Source organism: Falco peregrinus, chromosome 3, assembly GCF_023634155.1.
Source record: "Falco peregrinus isolate bFalPer1 chromosome 3, bFalPer1.pri, whole genome shotgun sequence".
Classification (NCBI taxonomy): Eukaryota; Metazoa; Chordata; class Aves; order Falconiformes; family Falconidae; genus Falco; species Falco peregrinus.
The window spans coordinates 59286234-59307300 of NC_073723.1; the positions used below are offsets into that span (position 1 = coordinate 59286234).

General features: G+C 46.5%; 1 protein-coding gene across 2 annotated transcripts; it reads left to right on the forward strand.

Moving 5' to 3' along the window:
- Positions 1 to 1037: 1037 nt before the first annotated feature.
- On the forward strand, positions 1038 to 12174 carry TGIF1 (TGFB induced factor homeobox 1). Of its 2 annotated transcripts, none has more exons than XM_005236497.4 (3): positions 1038 to 1465; positions 8150 to 8376; positions 9721 to 12174. In XM_005236497.4, the coding sequence occupies exons 1-3, from the start codon at positions 1450 to 1452 to the stop codon at positions 10285 to 10287; spliced, it is 810 nt and encodes a 269-aa protein (XP_005236554.1). In that variant the 5' UTR covers positions 1038 to 1449; the 3' UTR covers positions 10288 to 12174. The 2 variants fall into 2 exon arrangements, with proteins under 2 accessions (XP_005236554.1, XP_027641132.1); XM_027785331.2 differs by lacking the exon at positions 1038 to 1465 and adding an exon at positions 2181 to 3419.
- Positions 12175 to 21067: the final 8893 nt, after the last annotated feature.

Genomic DNA, 21067 nt, shown 5'->3' on the forward strand with positions numbered 1-21067 from the left:
CTCCTCGGCCGGGAACAGCCCAGCACGTGGCGGTGCAGGAGTAACACAAATACGTACACATACACACACTGCCCGGCGTAACAAGCACGCTACGGCCGCACGCCCGTGCCGAGGCAAGGCGGATTATTTTGCTTTCCACGCCGAAACCTTCGTGCGCGAAAATTCCAGCCCGGAGCTCGGCGTTCAGCGCTTTGAAGTACGCGCCTGGCGCCGAAGGGCGTCTCGATCTGACAGGGGCGGGGGGGGGGGGGGGGGGGGGGGCAGCGCCGGGACCCGCCGGCGAGGCCACCCGTGCTCGGGGAGGGCTGTCCCCCCCAGCTCGGCGGGGAGCGGCACTGCGCCCTCCGCCAACGAGCTGCTCGCAGGTACCGCGTTCCCCATCCCGCAGGAAAATAAACTGTTGCTGCAACGCGTGCTCGCCCGAGAGGGATGAGTCAAGCTGCGAGACTTTCCTCTTTTACAGCTACGAGCATGTGCCGCAGCAAAACCCACCGGGCTGGGAGGGAGGGAGCGGAGGGGGGAAAAACAACCTTTACGAACTGATGTAAAAATAACACTAGGAACGGGGCTCGTCCTCCCCGCGGGAGAGGCCGGCCAGCCGGGGCTCGTTCAGTGCCATCGGGGGGCGGGAGGGGGGGGGGAGCAGGAGGCGAAGCAGCCCGCCCTCCGGGCCGCTCGGCAGCCGCGAGGGGGGCGCCGGGGCCCGCCAGTCTTTGGAGGGCTCCTTCTCCTGCTGTATGTACTCTCCTTTATTCTCTATTCACGCGAAGGAGTGGGTGGTTCATCCGGCAGCAACAGGAGGAGGCTAGTCAAGGGCAGCTGTCAAAATCTGCCCCCTCCCCCCCGCCCCCTTCTCCTTCCAGTTTAATGATCAAATGTCTGCCTGGAATAAAGGCGAGGGAGCGGGAGGCACGGAGCTCTCCCCCCGCCGCCGCCGTTTGTGTGTGCTTGAGCGAGCGGGTACGGACAGACACCCCCCCCCGCCTGCCCGTCCCTCCCCTCCCGTCTGACAGAGCCACAGCAGCCCGGGAGGGGAGGGGAGAGGAGGAGGAGGCAGGCGCGAGTGCCAGTGCAGCGCTCGGTTACTCTCCCGTACTCGCTGCGGGGAGGTGGGGGAGGGCGGGCGCTGTGCACCTTTTCCTCCCGTGCCTTTCCTCACTTTAACAAGCCGGGGCCAATCGCCGGTAGGAGGGAACAAAGAGAAGGGGGGAGGGAAGCCCACCCGGCAGCAGCCGCACCAGAAAACCCCCGGGGAGGCAGAGCCCTGCGGCTCCCGCTGACAGCAGCACGGCTCCGGACTGGGCGCTTGGCTCCGTGGCGGTGGTTCTTCATCTTCGTCGTCCTCCTCCTCCTCGCCGAGTTTAAAGGGGGAGCCGCGTCCGGCGAAGGGGGAGAAACTTGGGTCGGTGTGCGGGGTTGTCCGGCGGCGGCTCGGTCCTCGCGATCAAGATGAAAAGTAAAAAAGGTAGTTGTGATGGGCACGCTCGGCCGCTGGGAGAAAGCGGGGTGCCCTGCACCTCTCCTCTGCCCGCGGGAACAGCGGGGGGGGGGGGGGGGGGGGAAGGGGAGTGGGGGGGCTGCTGCCAAGCCAGCCGGAGTCTTGTTTTCTTTCTCGGCCGTTTTCTCCCTGGTGCCCCCCGCCACCCCCCGGCGAGCTCCCGCCGAAGATGGCAGTGGATGCTCCGCTCCCAGACAAAACATGCGGGGCTGTTGTTCGGAGGCGGCCGCCTCTCCGCGCCGCTGGCTCTCGGTCAAAAACACGGCCAGCCGCCCGCCTCGTGCCCCCGCCAAGTTTTGTTTTCGTTCCCTCCGCCGAGCCTCTTCCGCCTGTTACCCGCTAAAACGCCTTTTGTCGCTTTTCCGCACCGAGCCCCCGCCGTCCCGCTAAGGTGGGTCGAGGGTGCGGGTCGTTTTCCCAGCTTGGGGCGAGGAAAGCGGGGCCGCTCGCAACTCGGAGCGCAGCGGCCCGCGGGCGGCCGGCAACTCTTTGTTCGCGACGGGAGCGGGCACGGCGGCGCGGGGCTGGGGGCGGCCGCGGCCGGACGGCTTCAGACCCCGTCCGAGCCTCGGCCGTGTTATTTTGCTGAAAGTTGCTGGTTTTTTACTCCCTTTTATCCCTTGGGGGGGGGGGGGGGGGGCGGGGGGGACGAACGAACCAAACGAGTCCAAAAGTTTCGACACAGTTAGGGTTAAAAGGAGGAACAACCCCCCCCGCACCCCCGCCCTAAAAATAAGGCTCATCAAGTTTTCCTTGTGATAATTTATAAACAGACAAACTTTACGGTTAGAGGGTTGTTACTCTTTGCGCTCGCGGTGCTTTAAGTGCCTTTAAATGGGAGCTTGGCCACAAAGGCGCGGAACGTGCTTTCAGATTTAACACATCTGTGCTGGCTGGGAAGAAGTTTTTCGCAAAGCAGAGCCCATTCAGTTGCGATGTAGCAGTCGGTAGAGTGGATGAAGGGTGTTTTGCTTTCAAAGACCATTAAATTACCCGAAGTGGAGGGCTAGAGGGGAGCAGTGCGCATGTTCAGTACTCCACAGAGTTGTGCTGTTTTTTCCCCTACTACGCATTCCAGCGGCTCTATAGTAGAGCAGCCTCGGTCATTGTTAATATCCTTGGAGCAATTAATGCATATGTAGTTCGTGAAATCACTGGGCTGCTGGAAGGGTGATGTACTAATATGGTTTGTAGCCCTCGTCAGAAGTTTTGGACGTGCCGCCCATCTGAGAGGAGCACACACAAAGGGAATTAAGCCACAAAGACGAAGTTTAAGCAGCGGGCGGGCTGGTGTTTAACAGCGAGGCGTTGCGAGGTCCGCAGGCGCAGGGCGCGCGGCGCGTTGCAGCCTGCCTGCGGACGGCACGGATTGCTACATTACATGTGCTGCATACCAACCTCGGCCGCTGTGCCTAGCCTGTGACAGCACTGACTTTAAAATGTTGCAGTCCTCTTAGGTAGGTTGAGATTCTTAACCTTATTGCAAGCAGTTGTTTGGTGTGGGTTTTTTTTTTTTTTATGGTTTCGCTGAATTAATTTAGCCCAGTTATTTTTAGGACATTCCTATGGTCCCTATTTGCACAGCAGTGGTGAGCTGGTTTCCTGTCTGCTGTTGCTTCCATTGTTCAGACTTCTCTCCCCGAGGGCAGCTGCTAGTTGGTGAAATACCAAACTCCCTGCACTTTCAACTGTTGTTCTTGCCACCCCCGAAATAAATGCGTGTGAAAAACGCTGACGTAGTTTCTAGGTATGCATGTGTAGGGCTTTGTGTGTGAGTGTGTGTGCGAGAGCGGGGGAAGGATCTGCTTTGAGGATTGCGAGTCCTGGGCTGAAACAATGGAAACAATGAAAGGTGACAGGCAGGAGGGAGAACTTTTGAGAGGGGCCATGGGCCCGGGGTTTGCGTGGCAGAAATTAAAAGGTGAGGAGACAAAGACGGGAACTTTTAAAAGATGTTAGGGCTAGGGTGCCTTTGTTTTATTAAAGGTTGGGCTTGTAGTTATTTGTGACCTCCTGGCATTTGAGGATCGTTCAAGAAGTTTCAAAGAGTGACTCTTGTTACAGATTTCTTGCTTGCACTCCTAGAAAAATCCCGTTTGAAGAAAAAAAAATTGTATAGCACAGCCAAGTCTGGCAGCTTTAGAAGCGATAGAGCGCAAGCTGTGAAATGCAGAGGAAAACAAATAAGCTGGTTCCTCAATTATGAAACTTACTCAGAGGAAAAAGTTTGGTGGTGTTTGGTTTTTTTTTTTTTTACTGTGGAAATTCCCTCCTGCATCCTTGTAGTTCATGGTTACTCATGAATAATTTCAAACTAATTTAGTTTTGTTGCTGCCTTTTAAATTCACATTAAATTTCAGTTAGGTTTTTTGTTGTGTGTTGATTTTTTTACTTTTTGTTGTTTTGTTTTTTGGGTGTTTTTTTTTAGCTACCAGACTGGATTAAAGCCCCCAGGACTCTTCTGTGGATAGTTTCATTTACAAATAATAACGTGATAGCGATCACACTGAACGTACTCGGCTTGTTAATTAGCTGATTTAGACTACAATTTCACAAAGACACAGGCATGTGCTCAAGTTTATACATGCGAAGAATTTTATTGAACTTGGTTACAACAGGATCGGGGCCTTAGAAAGGAACAAGTTCTGTTTATCTGTTCTCATTAAAAAAAAAAATGCTCACCTTCAGAAATTCAGAGAAGCCTAAGGGCGTGGGATGGGAGGTTTTGCCTGGGGTGATTTTTGTCCATCCCCTCTCTGGAGGGCAGAGATTGTTCCTCGTGGTATACTTGTCCCGTTTTGATTAACAATTGGCTTTTGCCACTTCCTCTGTGAAGCTCTTACTCGACACAATGAGATAGTTTTTTTTTTTAATCCTGATACTCAGCCTAAATTTTTCACTTGCTTAACTTCGATTTCATTTGTCTCAGCCCGAGTACTTTGTCCTCCCGCTCCAAGTATTTCAGCGAGCCTTCTTAAGTAGCAGTAATTTATTTTGAAATCAACTTTAGTTATCGCTGCACTTCTACTCAAGTTGTTTCAGGCTGTTAACGCTGGGTGTTGAGCTAGACTCGAGATCCTAGGTGTAATCTGCCCTGAGCTGATTACAGGAGGACCTGTAAAGTCTTTGGGCTGTGGTACAGCTCAGCAGTGCATTCAATCATGCATATGACTTCAGCAGGGAAGCCGGGAGGATAAAGTAATTTATAAAGAAGGGATGCTGATCATGTAGTTCTTAGGTCATTAATAGCGTGGACTGCTCATCTAAGTAGCGATGGCAGGAGCAGAGAACTGTTATTTTGTATTGTTGGTCAGACCTCCCTGCAAATGAACTTGTGCTGCTTTAGTTTAGTCCTGTAAAAGCAGTTTTTCTGTTTAGACTGAATGTATTTAGGAGGCGTAAAATAACCTGGTGCTGGCCTGCTTTTAAGACTAAATAAATTAGTAGGTCAGTTGGGCCTACTCGTCGTGTCCACAAGCCTTTATTCTGGGTGTAAATAGCAGTAAGCCAAAGGTCTAGTCATGGAGCCTAGCCAGAAGCCTTTTCAGTTGGGCCCTGTTAAAACAGGAAACCAGCAGCGAATAGCCTGATTACTAACAAGACGGAAAAACAAAGCTGGGTTGTAATCAGCAGGAATGCTTTAATGAAAACAGAGCCTTGACAGCAGCAACGTGGCTCCTGCTCTAGTAAAGAGTATCAGCTGGGGCAGTGCGAGATTTCTAGCGATGACTTCCTGTTGCTGCTGGCTCCGCACCACTGCCGCAGGTTCAGAGGGCTGATCAGCTATTTAAATGAGCTCATCTGAATGAGGAGAAGTCGTACTACGCTGGGTTTCCTGCTTAACCAAAACCTGCTTTGTGCTACTAACTTGCTGTGTCAATTAGTATGACACGCTGAGCGAGTGGGTCAAAGGGCAGGCCCTGCTGTTGACTCATTTCTTGCTAGGTAGGTTACGGTTAGTCAAATGGCAACTTTTACTTTAGCAAAATATTTTGTTTGCAAAATAGAGCAACGTTCTTACGCTGTTGACTTTCAGACAGTGTTTTCTCACTTGGCTTTCGTGTGAGAAAGAGCAACGGTTCCAGAAGAAGTTTTGCTGTCAAGTCAGTTATCTCATGTTCAGAGAGGCACCCGTGGAATCTCTTCACTGTTAACATCTTGGAGAGGTTACTGCACATGGGGTGGGGTGTAACAAGAACTCCTCCAGATACGCCACGTAAATATGGTTCACAAACCATTAGACACCAAACTTTCTCATAGGAGTAGTTATTTTGGGTTCTTTTCCCTCTTTTTTTCCAACCCTCACTGTTTGCCTCTCCCTCTTTTCCAAGGTCCTGTCTTGGTCTTGCTGCCTGTTACGTCTAAAAACAAACAAAAACCCCAACCCACTGGAGTGCTGCAACACTTCTGGTTTCTGACAAACAAGAAAAGCACACTTGAAAACATTGTCTGAATAGTGTAGACTAGTTTTAGCTAGTTTTAAAACTCAATTTAAAAGGGATGAGCTGCTTTGCAGAGTCATCGTGTTGTCTGTGCAGGATCTTTGTTCCAAGAAGTGCTCCGCATGGCTCCAGGAGCCCATTGTGCAAGGCATGTTCTCAGGTTAGGTTACAGGCGTGACAGCACTTTCCGTGAAGCTATGACAAATACAAAGCTGTGTAGCACAGAATCATTTTCAAGCAGACTTGACATACTTTCTACGTTAATTAAGAACCTGTTTGCATAATTTGGAGTTTATCTTGTGTTGGCTACTTAAATATTGTCCTATTGTTCCTGTTCCATGCCTGGATAATTTATGTAGCTAATCATCACAGGAAAAATTTGGTGTGTCAGTTTGGTGTTTTGTCAGTTACATAAATCAGCGATTGGGAGAATGAAAACAATACAAAGTAAGTAACTGAAGTAACTATGCCAGACAAATTACAGATTGGTCATACTGCTGGGAATGCTTGCGTATCAAAAATATGCATTGGAATTTAGTTAACTTAAACTAGATTTAAGGATGTTGGAGCTATTCATAAATAGGGGAAGGAAAGAATAACTTAAACGTCAGCTTTGGCTAAAGTTTGGAAGTGTGGGGAAAGGTCCGCCTGCTCTCGGAGTGTCACACATACACACTCCCCCACCCCAAGTATTAAGGGAAACTTGCACACAGACACTTTTTTCTTTCTTTTTTTCTGTGTTCTGGATTTTGTTTGTTTGGGTTTTTTAGATGACGTTTATTCCATCTGTTTCTTCTGGATAGAACTATCGCTTTATATGTATTTACACTTTCAGGGCACACTTCTTGTATTTTAGAGCAGACTTTGTTTCCTTAAACAGAAGGAATTTCCTTTTTTAATTATAGGTGTTTGTCCACATAAAAATTTTACTTTTTCTCTCCCCCAAAAAAGATTAAGGGCTTGTTTTTCTTCTGTAGTTTCTAGAAAATGCTTCTGAAAGCCACTGCAATTTCACTTGAAATCAGTATTCAATTGTACTAGTTGAAAACGTGTGGTATCTTATTTAGATTTTTATATACTTCCTGAGATTTTAAAAATTTTTGGTGAATTTAATCTGGTGAGTATTTAAAGCATGGTTTTCTTTGTAATTTACAGTACTGTTTGTTTCCTCAGTGACTTACATATCCTAACAGGAGAAGAATTGTGTAGTCTTCCTAACTATTGAATACTTGGTTGTTTTATGTGTGTACCATAGCTTCATTTTACTAGTAGTGTGATGTATGTATGAAGGAATAATCAAATTTTGAAATCTGTTCCTTCCTTTGTGTTGAAGGAAAAAGGTAAGCAGTTAACTTGTAAATCTAGAGCCTTCGTAGTAAGTGTAGCACAGAACACCATTTCCACAGATCAAAATGAGATGAAAACTATGAAGTTGAAAAAATAATCAGGATGCAAAGTGAGTGGTACGTTTAAACAAACAAACCTGCCCAAATGTTAAAAGATTGTTGTTCTTTAGTACAGAAAGGCAATTAAATTAAATAAGTCCATCTCCTGATAAACTGGTGAACTCTTAGGTACCTGGTTCTTTCCTTTTCTTGCATGTTTTTTTTCCTTCCTAAGTGAAAATCCACTCGGATGGAGGCAAACACAGTTTTTTTCCCTTTCTCCTTTTCTTGTTCTATTTGTTTTATTAATAGATCTGCAATGAACTATTAATTTATAAAATGTACAAGATACCTCTCCCAGGAGGAAAACATCAGCCTGTTAAGAAGTAATTAAATGACCCATTACCTGATTTGGGGTGTCTTTAAGTTCTTGCTTATTGACCTTTTGCCCAGCCACTGGATAGTTATCCTTGAAGAGAAGTGTTGGATGCATACCATAGCAAGCAAATTTGGACAACATTGGCATTAGATAGAAGCAATCTGATAACGTGCAGCAGATAAAGGTTGCCAGGGGAACAAGAAAATGAGGGTTTGCAGAGAAGAATTCCCCTAGGAACAGATCGCTGGTGCTACTTTTTGTTCAGCTGACAGAAAAGCTACAGCCTGACAAGTTAACGCTACAGGACAGATCTGCTGTACAGGAGGCTATACCATGATTCATAGTGAAGACAGTTAATGTAATAAAAAGTGTCTGAACTGTAGAATGCTGGAGCCAAGTAGTTTACGGATTTAGGAGGCTGATTGTTCCTGTCTTATAATTGTAGGTGTAGTTGCAATATCAGGCAGTGAAACGGAGGATGATGACACCATGGATGTCCCACTGGATCTTTCTTCATCTGCTGGCTCAGGCAAACGGAGGAGACGTGGCAACCTGCCTAAGGAATCTGTGCAGATTCTTCGGGACTGGCTATATGAGCACCGATACAATGCTTACCCTTCAGAGCAAGAAAAAGCGCTGTTATCCCGACAAACACACCTTTCCACACTACAGGTATTAAAAACCACTAGTTCTCACTTCAAAAGGAGCTGATTCCTGTTTTCTTCTTAACTTACCTGTGGTTTGGTCACCGATACAAATGTTTACACTCCATGTGAGATTTTATTGTTACTTTCCTTCTGATGGCGCTTTTAAGGAGAAATACAAATGCATTGTGTGTTATGATGGTCTTTGTTAATTGGGAATAAAATTACTTATCTGGGAGAACAGGCAGTAATGAATTTGAGCATGCATGCTAATTTTTGTGGAATCAGGCTCCAAAAGACATGAACTGTTCTGTAAAAGGTAATTTATTGGGATAAGAAGGTGTTTTATTTGTTAACAGTGGTTTTATGGTGATAGATAAGAGTTATAGGTTAAACTGCGTTCACTTCTAAAACGGCAACCTGAGGCTCATTCCTGTAGAATAGGCATGTATATAATTATGTGTTTGATGACTTCCATTAAGATCTGTGGAACAACCTTTATGGGATAGAGCTACTCAAGTGCGTCAGTATAGTTGGTGTGGTTAGTCTGGATTCTTATCCCAGGATACACCACTGATAGCTGCAGGTCCCTTGGACACGTAATTCTGGTCTTCTGTGATCATCTTTGGTGGAATAGCTGTTGACAGCTGCTGCTTTCCAGCTAGTGGGAAGGTGGCTGCATGAGAACTTGGGTAAACCCTGGTTGGGGTTTTTTTTTTTTTTTTTGAGAGGTGCTAAATATAGCACTCCTGTTGACTTCTGGGCTTTATTTTTCCAGGTAATTCATTAGTAATAATTTTGTAATCGGCTATAAAGTAAAATTTGCTTAATGGAACATCATAAAGAAAACCTTCTTTATGTAGTAAACAGAAAAAAGACGTTAAACTGTAAACTATCCTGTATCACCCAGGAAACTGGTTTGATATTTAAACAAGGACAAACTTAAATGAGGTAATTCATGTTATGTCTGTCGACACAGTCAGTTGAACAAGGAAAATCAGTAACTAGTTGTGGGAGGAGTGGCTCTCTTCAGAGAGAAAAGTTTTTCCTGTTGTTAATTAACCTAAGGGTAGGGAACAATAGCCAATAGGTTAATGTGTGTGCACAGAGTTAAAAGCTAAACCCCTCCATTTGGGCTAGCAGTCTTCAGATGTCCCCAGGCTTTCTGTAACAGGAGTGGGGAGCTGGCGGTAGAGCTTGGGATAAAGGAAGGGCCTTCGCCAGGCATGTCAGAACTTGTCAGTAGGTCTTTCTTTTGTTCTGCAGTTAAGGAAACTGCTTGGAGGGATTCATTAATCTAACACAATGACTCTTAACGGCACATAGTTGGAAATGAATGAAGGTAGAAATTAAGATGTCATTATATTCCCAGGTCTGCAACTGGTTTATCAATGCACGCCGCAGGCTTTTACCTGACATGCTGAGGAAGGATGGCAAAGACCCAAATCAGTTCACTATCTCCCGGCGAGGGACCAAGCTTCCCGAGGGTGGCCTGGTGGAGTCTTCCATCAGCACAAAGAACTACATTCCCCTGCTGGAGGAGTCTGCCTTCCTTCCTGCTGCCACACCGCTCAGCAAGACTGTGTCCTCTTCCAAGCTGGCTTCCCCAGGATCAGTTCTGGCTCGGCCATCAGTGATTTGCCACACGACTGTGACTGCATTGAAAGACGCCCCTTTCCACTTTTGCCAGCCAGCTGATGCAGGCCAGACCATGGACCTGCAGCAGCCCCCAGTGAACGGCTTCACAGACAACTCCCTCTCCTACCACGAGGACGCATCTAAACTGGGATCTGGTACAAATGCACAAAGTGGGCTGTTTAACACTCCTCCTCCAACCCCACCAGACCTTAACCAGGATTTTAGTGGATTTCAGCTACTGGTGGATGTTGCACTCAAAAGGGCGGCAGAGATGGAGTTGCAGGCAAAACTTATGGCCTAAATCCCCTTCCTTCTCCTTCCCCGTTTTGTTTTTCCAGGCAGGGATCTTAACAGCTGTGTGGTTGTTGCCACCCACACAATATCAAAAGACTTACTGCATTATTATTATTTTTTTTATTAATCTTATTTGCACAAGGGATTGCTGAAATGAAGCTTCCTGTCACTGAGATGGTCTTCAGTGGAATATGGTCATTCCAAGAATTATAAACTTAAAAGCTACTGTAGAAAGAAAGGATTGTGTGTTGGGTTTTTTTTTAATGTTTTCTTTGTAGGTTTTTCATAATGTGAGATGGTTCCCAAGATCATGTGATTTGTTTTTGTTTCTTTCAGACTGTGCAATATCTAGTAATGATATAGAGTCTTCTTATCATTCCCATGTGGAACAGAATATACCGACATGCTGTTTAAAATAAATTTTCAATTTTTTTAACAATATGAACTTTGGATGATTATGCTTTTTTCCCATAATGTAATAAAATATTTTCTTTAAAAATGCATGTATACAGAGTATTTTGTTGAATACGAGCTTTGCAGAAAACACAACTTTACTCTTGAAATAAATGGAAGTGAGAACTATTTTTTAGCTCGTACTGACTTTACTTTGGTTTAGAGAGCTATGCTAGCAGTTGTTGTTAACTAGATGTTTAAAAGGAATGCTGAAAATTGGGCCAGAAGTACCTGACTGTTCTCCTGTGTTGAAATTTTTTTAAGGGATCAGAGGAAGCTATGTAGGCAACTCTTACTAAATTTCAGGGGGATATCTCAGTCCCCTTTAAGACTTCCAGATTTTGGCTCCTAGAAATACTTTAGGGCTGGGAGATGTGACAGCCCATGGGGAAGTTCTCCTGAAGATGAAATGAGGCCAGAAAAGGGGTTGAGGTGAACGTTCTTTCCAGGTCTTTGTGATACAGCTCCTAGACATTGCTAGCGACATTTGAAGGAGGGACAAGGGCTCCCAGTCTTGCTCTTCCTGGACTAGCAGTGGCAAGGTTTTGACTCGGTAATTCTAGTAAGATGAAATAAAGAGGCTGTATACGGTTGAAATCTGAGTTCTGGGAGCTAGGTCACGGTGAGATACTTAAACAGGTGGCTAAGATTTAGAAGAGATCCCTGTTGCATTGGGGTGTATTTTGGCCAACAGAAGCCAAGTTACCTTTCAGCAAAGAACTTTGCTATCAAAATGACTTATTACTGAAAAATGTTAAGACTTACAGCTCACATTTCAACTTGCTTGAATGTCAGTCACCCACCCCTTATCCTTCCAACAACAGTGAAATGAGAGACCGCTAACGGGGAAAAAAAATCAGTTTGGCTAATCCTTAAAAACAAGCCAGTTGTCTGGGAGGCTGGGGGAGGGCTTTGTGGAGCAGCAGAGCTGATGAATTTAAAGATACGGTTATGAGTAGAAGATTGCAATATTCAGACTGCAATGTGTATGCGTTTTGTTTTGCTGTGGGCTTTGTCTTTTATTCATTTGTTCTCTGAAGTACTCTGGAAATCTACTGAGCTTCTGCCTTTCTTGAAACTTAAAGTTTAAAATCAATGATTCTATATAAAAAAAGCGCATAGTAAACACTGGCTTACTCATGTCTGCATCAGCTTCAGTAACAGTCATCCTAATATACTGTATTAATACAGATTTTTTTAATACTTTCCATCAAAATAAAGCTAGAAAAAATAATTTTGAACGTAGTCAGACATGGCTGTACACTTTCTCTTAAGGAATAACATGTTGAGTCCAGAAAGAGCCTTGTGTCTTGTCTGTTTGGACATACTGTACTTTATATTTCTAGGTTATTTTTCCTGGGATACCTATGTATGGGGTTTTTTAGTTGTTTGTTTGAGTTTTTTAATGGCTAATTATAAAATAAAATGGAAGTACACTTTGTGTAACTGTGGAGTCAATGTTGAGGGAAGAGTTGGTCAATAGGCGTCTTTTTGTGGCATTAATGGTGGTTGTCAAAGGGTGCCAGACACCCAAAGAAGAGTGTCTAGTAAAGGTTTGGAAGATGCTTTCTTGTCCGCGTGCAGGAAGGAGCTTTATTGCAACACTCCTTACACCCATGCCTCAAGCACTGACAAATGAAAAAAGGAAAGAACAACCTCATGCAAATATGTTTGCATGGTTTGATTTGAACTTTTTTTTCCTTTTCCCTATTATTTTTCTTCTTTAAAGCAGGTTGTTGGTGTGCTGTGGGGTAGAGAAAAAGTGGAGGACTGATCATTAAAGGGCATTCTTACAGATCTTTACTCTTCATTACTCTGCCCTTTAAAATAAAATTAAAAAAAATGTCAGGAAGTTCAGAAAAAAAAAATTGAACTTTGCTGGCTGAGCTGACCAATTCTGTAATTCCACCAGAGCAGCTGCAGTACTGAAAATGAAAATAGGGTGAGGAGGAAAGCTGTCGCCATTCAGGTTAACAGTTTTTATTGAAAGTAAAAGCCTGTGGTCTCTGCACTGTTTTCATTTACCATTATGCCACACAAAATGGCATTAGTGTAACTGAGCACCAGAGTCTTACCTGTGTGATGAGTACTGCATTTGCATTTTGCTGACTGACTTGCCCTGGGGGCTTCACTTGTGACCAGTTTTGCTTAAGGCCAGTTATTTTTTTTAATCATTACTTGTTAAGGTTACACGTAGAAGTTCAGCTGTAGTCACAAGCCAAACCCCTTTGGCTGAGTAGCACCTGGCACACTGTGTAAAAACTTTTCCCTACCCTGAGGTGTTATTTACCTTGGAGGAAGAAAATTACTCATATTGAGTACCCGCTAAAATAATATCAAAAGGGAGTTCCTGCTTTCCTGTAATCTAGCACTGATAGATTTGGTGCAGGCTATTGAAGTTTGCCTGAGCCTGTTCTTTCAGAGCAGAAACCTGAAGTAACTCTGGATAAAATTACCAAAGGGAGGTAGAGGTGGAGCGAGGATCCCAACCTGAGCAGGAGTCCTAGTAACAAACCAAAGGCATCATGTGCTGGCCACTCATCCCTGGTGGAGCAAAGGAAAAGTCATTTCTGGGAACTTGTTTTAACATGGAATAAGAAAAAGAAAAGCAGTAGAAGCTGGGTCAAAACCCGACCTGAAAACACACGCTTGGGCTGACTCCAGAAGGGAAGGCATTGCCTTGTCTTCCTGGAGACCGCGTGGGCAACCAGGGTGGAAGTGAGCTGAGAGGTATGACAAATCTATGCCAGGGAAAACAGCTCACACGCAGACTTCGTCAACCTTGTTTTCATGGCTTTTGTGTCTTGTAAACAAGTTGCGGCAGCTGCATGTGATAAATCTCTGTGCAGAGCAAAAATAATTACAAGAGGGAGGGAATCTTGAGACTGGCGTCGCCGCCTGTGTGTGCGGGGGCGGGGGGCTTGTGGTATCCCACACGTCTCCCAGCTTCTGCCATGAGGTCAATGTGCACGTCTATAAAACCGTTGAAGCTGTAACAGCTGGCTTCATGTGCTATGGGGGAGGGAAGGGGCGCAGGGAGAGCACGAAGCTGGGGTAACTCGCTTTGGGAGGGCAGTGCAGCCAGTCTGCAAGCTCCAGGGTGATGCCGTCTGCGTGGCCAGAGGGGATGCAGGTAATAACCTCGCTGGAAAAGGGGTGGCAGGAGGAAGTATGCAGAAACGGAGGAGAGAGAGCACGTGAGTGATGGTGGGGAATGATCATGGTTTTCCTCTTGGAGAGGAGGGAAGCCCAGCCAGCAGAAGGTGCAGTGCAGCTGGAAGCCCAGGTGCACCATGACACTATTAAGTGTCACCTTGATACCTATGGTATTTAGGCCATTTGCAGTTAACTGTGTACTGCCTGTCAAAGTCTGTTTTAATTTGTCATTTTTCTCACAGCACTTACGTAGTTTTCTTGTTAATGCTTAAAACCTGTTCCTGGAGTAGTTTGTAGTTCTATTAAAGCTCATTTGGGTTTTGTTTTTTTCTTCCTCTTCTTGGCAACCTGCAGTTGTCAACTTCCCTCTGGCTTTTGCAGAATAGGGATTACTGGCATGAATACAGCACATGTTTACTTTTCAGGACATTAGTTTTAAGACTCTTCACCAGTTGCGGGAGTAGTTACATCTCTATCCTGTTTCGCTGGTTCCGCGGGCTCTTCTGTGAGCTGTAGTGTTGAGACTGAAGATTAGATTAGCCACTCACTCTGGCAAAACATCGCTTAAAGCTGTTGCTGTTCCAGACATAATAAATGCATCCTCGTGTGCTGTATGGGGTTCAGTGTCTATTCCTGTCCCTATCGTGACAATGAGTTCCTGGAGTCCTGCATACACAGAAAATCACATGAAGTGATGCTAGCTATACTACAAAGTCAAGACTCAGACTACTTTCTCCATCTAAATTTTTGCATGCATTCCTGCTGACAGCTCAAAGCCATAGCATCTAGCCATTTTGCTCACATGTCCCTTCAAAACTGGCTTTACTTGCCTTAAAACTCCCTTTTCTTTCTGAAGCTTCTTCTGAGGCATTGGGTTTGGGACTGAAACTGGGAAGCGTCACAAGTCTTGCTACACAGGCTTGCAGACTAGGATAGCTTCCAACAACAGGTAAACTTCACAGCTCTTTGTAGCACTGCAATGCTGCCTCACTGTGTAATATGAATCACACTTCCTGAAGCTGATGCAGACATGAGTAAGTCACATCTGCCTCCTAGCTAATCCCTATTCCACCAGATAGCAGTGTTTCTGCCAATTTTTGTGCGTTTCTACTGACAAAAAATGTTGATCTTTCAGCTGCTTACATATGTGTAATAAACCTGCAAAGATGCACACGGGCAGGTAGCAGTGCTTTGGATTAGTCACTTAACGAGGGGACAAGTGGCAGCTTGTGGGTTGAATGAGTGCAGCTGACAACTATCTAACCCTCTTTATTCTTAGACAGCTTCTTTAGGACCACAGACCAGGGCTGTGGCTGCTTTCTCTAATTGCAGCCTAGCCAATGTCTGCCCTGGGTGATGAGCCCTGTCTGCAGGCGTGTAACACTTGGGGCAAAAGAACCCTTGTCTGGGCATATATAAATCCTGCACGTGGTTTTTGTGGTGAGCCTTTCATTGCATCATTCAGCAGGTCAGTCCTAGTGCTGTGGATTTTGCAGTAGACATGTATGTTTGTGTGGCTCCTCTGAGTCTTTGCCTCTCTGCACCGCTGCCACACTTTTGGAGAAATATTGCCCTGGCAACTGTTCCCAGAGCTCCGCCATCAGTGACATTTCACAGGTTGGTAGGGCTCAGCTTCTTTTTGAGAATATTCATTTTTATCATTAGTAAGGAAATAATTCCCCGCTGTGAGAGCTGCAGTTTTACAACTATAATGTTCAATAAATATATAGCAAATATTTGGTCCTGCCTCTGATGTCCCTATAGCTCTTTGGGAAATGATGTGTCATACACTTCAAGCCTGCTGCTGCTTCCTCTCCGACAAACACTGAAGGCCAGAGCAGCTTACGTTAGGGATAAACCATTTGGTTTCTTTAGCTGATGTGTCCCTATCTAGTTCCAGCATAAACCAAATATTCTTTCCTATCTCGACTTTGCCTCTAGTGGTCTAGCTCTTTTGCAGAAGCAAAATTGTTTTCAGTTGATTGGTGACTAGATTTTAGTGCTTGGCAGCAGCAGCCTTTTGACCTCCCCTTTAGAAGCTCTTGATGGAGAAGACAATGTTGATCATCATTTGCTACTTCCTTATAGATTTTACCATGACTATATATATATATATACATATATATATATATATAAAAGGATACCATACATATATGGGTCCTGGTATATATAAAAGAACCCCAAGATATTACTTGACTGATTGTGGGAAGAACATGATGTCTTCCAGCTTGCTTTTATGAATTTGTGTAGCTTGTCTTGGAAATTGTTCTGGATAGCAGATACATAACTGATGGTAAGGATCACAACAGTTTTGTAATTTTCCTGAGTAAGCGTTCAGCTGTTTTGCCAGAGCCTGTAATTTCACTTCCTTTTCTAGCCTGCAATGCTCAATCAGAGCCTGACCTTGTGCTGAATGTCTTATTTTGTTTTCTTTTGTACTTCTAGTCTCATTCCATGTTTAAACTCTCCCTCTGTCATCTCTTTCCCTGTTTGACTTGAGAGTGCTCACATGATATCATGCATAGTCCACTTAACTAGGTTAGAGATTATTTTGACTTGGTTTGTACTGTTTTGAAAGTCATCTGATCCTTGCTACCCCACTAAATTAACCACAACAGCAGATCTTGCTCTGATGCAAACAAATCAACTTCTGTTCATGAGAGAAAGCACATCTTCCCTGTGTAGATAGCTTGGCTTTTTTCTAACTTCTGCTTTCTGTGTTGTGACAGGCGTAAGTTGAAGAGAGAAGCAATGGGTAATAAAATCCATTGGGCATTTTCAAAAACAGAGGGATTGTTTTAGTTTCAAGTCAGTGGCATTTCTGGTTTCAGCACGCAGCCCTGGCTCTGCTGCCACGGGTCTTCCCTAGGTGGATGTCCCACCAGCTGAGGCGTGAGGCAGACGTTCCTCTGCCAGCCTTGACTAAAAGGTGAGTTCAGGTTATCGTATTAAATGCTACTCAGGCAGTTGCTGCTGTAACTCATTCTTCATGTTGAACTCACCTGGCTTGTGTTCAGCCAAGGTATTTCCAGTGATGTGCTGCCAACTCTTTCCAAGGGCTTCCTCAAAAGTCTTTCTTCCTTAGCTGGTGATACATGGAGAAAAAACCCTGCAAGTATCTCCTTTTAGTGTATAGATTTACATCTGCAAAACATATGCTGTTGGTTGTAAAGCCACCAGCACCTCCACCTCCCTTTGTCTACCAAACCAGGCCTCCCTGACCCCCTGCTCCCTCTGTCCTGCTGCAACCAGCTTCAGCCAACTTCATCTCTTTGCCTGCTGGGACTTGTCACCATATCAGCTGTCCTGGCCCTGGGGGCTACCCCCAGGCTTCTGGAGGCTGCTCAGATGCAGACGGCCTCCTTCATTGCCTGACTGGTAAAATAATAGATGTGCTCTGGGTCTTTGAGAGTCTTACTTCTCACCAACTGTGTTCACGTCCCCCACTTGAGGCGGGGGAGAATGTCCCAGTCACCCTCTGAAGAGAGAGCGGCATCCCCTACCATCTCTTTGGACCCAAAGGAGGTGGTGGTGGGAACCTGGGCATCCAGGTCTGTCTGTGGGAGAGTTCCCACTCAGTCCTGCAACACTTTATTCCTTCACCCGGATATGATTGTGGGAGCAGTTGAAGTGGTGCAGGTCCCAGGCCAGAAGGGTGCTGGTGGTCTCAGGGAGGGCAGCACATGAAGCCTGACTGGGGAGTGTGCTCACAGCCAGCACCACCCTGAGCTTCCTCAAATGTGGCAACTTGAATTTAAATAAGCAGCACACGCGGAGGTTTGGGAGGTGGCATCATTTTTGTTCCTATTTACACAGATAAGCAACAGGTATTTTCCATTGTGAGAAATTTCCTTTCCTTTCAAATGCAGCGATACAGAAGCTCAGGTTTCCTTGAGGACCCCAACAGGGTCGTTGGGGTGAGAAGGGAAGCCTGGACCAGCTGATGCCCACATTAGACAGGCTCCTGCCTGGCAGAAGCCGCTTATCGGTGGCGTGACCCTGCTGCTCTGTGATGCTTGTCGAGCTCAGGGGGAGTTTGATTTGGGATCCTCTGCTTCTGCGAAGATTTGCCTTTAATCATTACCTTACCCCAGCCCTCTTCTGCATTTGCTGGCCAGCCTGGGCTGCAGTGGGCTGCCCCGGCTGGGGTCCCCAGTGCCTGCGGCTCCTGGCAGGGCGCGGGTTGCTGCCCTGGTGGAGCTGGCGGCTCCCTCCACCTGGGGCTGATTACGCGCCGCTTCCTCCCCAGCTGCCGGGGGCCTGGATGGAGGGTGAGGAAATGGCCTGCGAGGTGCTTGTCAAGGCCGCAGCCCGGCCTGCTGTGCCTTGGCCCTTTCTGCCGCTGAAGGAAGGGCCGGCTGAGCCTCCCCCCGACCTCCTGCCCTCGGAGCTCCCCGGCTGTAGGCAGCCTGGCAGACACACCGTGCGGGCTCTGAACCCCGGCCCGTCAGCACTGGCTGGGTACAGGATGGGAGCAACGGGCTTTGAGAAAGCCCTAATAAACCTTTCGATTATGAATAAGACAAAATAAATAATCCTTCCCCACGTGGTTTGCCTACATGTTCTTCCCTGGAATACATTGGAGTCTGATCTTTAAGAAATTATCTCTAAAAAGCCCACGCGTAGAAACTTAACTGTCCCGGCGACAGGAGTGTAATCTGCCTTTGATCCTGTGAATTGTTGAACCACAACTCTATCTGTTGCCCAAGGACTGCAGGAAATGTACACAGGCTTATGCAAATTTCTAGGAGAGGGAATGTTTTGCAGGGCTGGGGCAGGGAGCGGAGCAGGGGAAGATGGCTCTTGCTGCAACTCTCAGTTTCTGGATTGCAGCTGAATAGTTTGGCAGTTCTGATGCTCTCCTGTGTCACCCTGCTGCCAGTTCCCACGGCTTCTACCCCTCTCTGCTTGCCGCCCAGTTGTGCAAGCCTAGAGCAATGAGATTTTTCAGACCTCTTCTTGTGTACGCCTGTGGCATTTACAAGCAGAGTCTGCAAACTTGGTCCTTTGGCTGCATTTTTCTCCAAAGACCCACAGTAGCTGTAATGTTCCTGTTTCACCTCTAAATGTAACATTCGTGTTTTGCCTCCCCATGACTCTTGCCAACTGGGGGATATTTGCATGGGGGTGGGTGATTTTGACGGTAAGAGACAAAACAATTCCTTTGGGAACCTTGAGGGGAGCCAAGACTGCACCGGAGCCCAACCAAGGCAGGATGCAGAAACGACACAGTGGGGGCACAGCCCTCAGCTGGGAAGCTGTCAAGCAGGACTTCAATTTTGTGTAAAATGTGAATTTTCCTCTTTCCCAGACTTGTAAAAGAATGCTCAAACCCTTGTAAAGAGACAAGTTGGGTGTAGTGTGGGAGTACAACTATCACCACATTTGAAACAACTGTGCTTTACATCCTAACCCTGGCTCAGGGTAGCAGATTCTGCTAGAAAATAAAAATAAAGATCCCTTGATCCCTTCTCTGTTTTTTGGTTTGGGGTTTTTGGTTTTTTTTTGTATGTAAGCCAACTGACGTGACACTGGACTTCAGTACTTCACCTGATTTATTTTAATTTGCATGTTGAAGAAAGCTGTCGGACTGTCAGAAGGGCAGGATGAGCCCTCCGTCACGCAGCCATCCTGGCGGCAATCCCCTGGCAGCCATGCCATGGTGCCGCTCCGTGCCAGGGCAGGCTGTGCTGCGTCCCGAGCACGGCCCGGAATTTTTCATGGTTCACATGTGCCGCACAGGTATGGGCTTGCGCACAGCAGAATGTGGGGCAGCGCCGCCTCAGCTGGGCACGAGTTCATTTTGCTGCGTCTGTTTGTTTTTTTCACCTCGGTGATAATTCTTACCCAATGTGCGATCTCTGCTCTGTGTACATTACTACTCCTCGTGATAATCAAAATCCGGCCCTGAACTTTTTCACTACAAAGGAAACAAGAACTTTGCCCCGCTGGCTGTTCACCAGGCGTCCAGTGATGCTGCAGCCTTTTCTCACGTGCAAAAAACCCCAAAGTCTGTGGAAATCAAGGTTATGTTGATGCCAGAATGCTTGCTGTTTTTTCACTGGTACGGGTGGTGATCAGGCACTTTGACAAGACATGAGATTTCTGGTGTCAGCCTTCTCTTAAATAAAGAGAATGCACCCAACCGGTCAGTGGAAACAAACCTATAAACACCAGGACTGCCAGTGGCACATTGTATAGGGCTCAAAGTGCAACCTGTGATGGGCAAGCGCTGAAACATTAACCAGACCTTGGGACACTGTCTGTAGTTGCCGCTTGGTGCTCACGCCATCACTCCCGGGAGTGGGGAACGAGGACTGCGCTATTATTAGTCTGTGCGGAGAAAGGGCGCAGCGGTGTTTGCACAGCATGGACGGAAGCGCTGGCAGCGGCCCCGAGGCGTTGTGTGTGCAGCAGTGGGGGCAGCAATAAAAAGGTATGAGCTTCCCCATGCGGGGAAGAGGGAGAGGCTAAGAGGTTAAATCTCAGTTTCCAGCTCTTGTTGAAATGCTCAGGCAAGCAATGCAGTGCTGGTGGTGTGAGCCCATCCTTCCACGTGCACCCCCATGTTTGCAGGTATAACCTGGCTGCGGGTGAAGCCCCTGACTCTAAGCCTCCCCCTGCCCCCAGATGAGGTAAGGCTTGTGCGAAGAAAAAATATAATTTATGAAATTGCCGGCTGTAATGGCAGGGGAAAATGGGAATACTAGAGTTTATTCTGGGCCCACACCTCAGGTGGTTTGGATCTGGGTGGTGTTTTGGTTTTTTTTTTTTAACACTGGTGAGCTGTCCTGGAGATTGGGCGAGGAGATATGAGGAGCCAGAAACTGTTTCTGAGTGCGCGAGTGTTGTAATCACATTACTGCTCCCTGAGCTCAGCTGACACAGGAGACCGGTAAACACCTCCCATTGCCCAGGTAGATGACAGTACATAAATTTTCAGAGCACCCTGAGGAATAACAAGTTTTTTGCAAGTTTGGCTTTGAACTCTGAAGGAGTTATGCTTGCATGATGGACGGCAGTGGTGCCTAGCTGTACTCTGAGGAGGAATGCGGCTCCTGACTCCCTTGCAGAGGTTTTATCCTCATCTGGAGGAAGGGTATAGCCAAGCTGTGCGCCGGTGCTGACGCTCGCAGCTGTAGAAGCTGTCATTTCCTTTCCAAACACCAGCACCCTCA

What these genes read in the sequence shown, in the direction of transcription:
- TGIF1 (XM_027785331.2), top strand. Translation starts at nt 3,335, where the DNA reads ATGGAAACAATGAAAGGTGACAGGCAGGAGGGAGAACTTTTGAGAGGG. An exon ending in TGCGTGGCAGAAATTAAAAG is followed by an intron (nt 3,420 to 8,149) that starts GTGAGGAGACAA and finishes TTATAATTGTAG; the next exon opens with GTGTAGTTGCAATATCAGGC. An exon ending in CACACCTTTCCACACTACAG is followed by an intron (nt 8,377 to 9,720) that starts GTATTAAAAACC and finishes TTATATTCCCAG; the next exon opens with GTCTGCAACTGGTTTATCAA.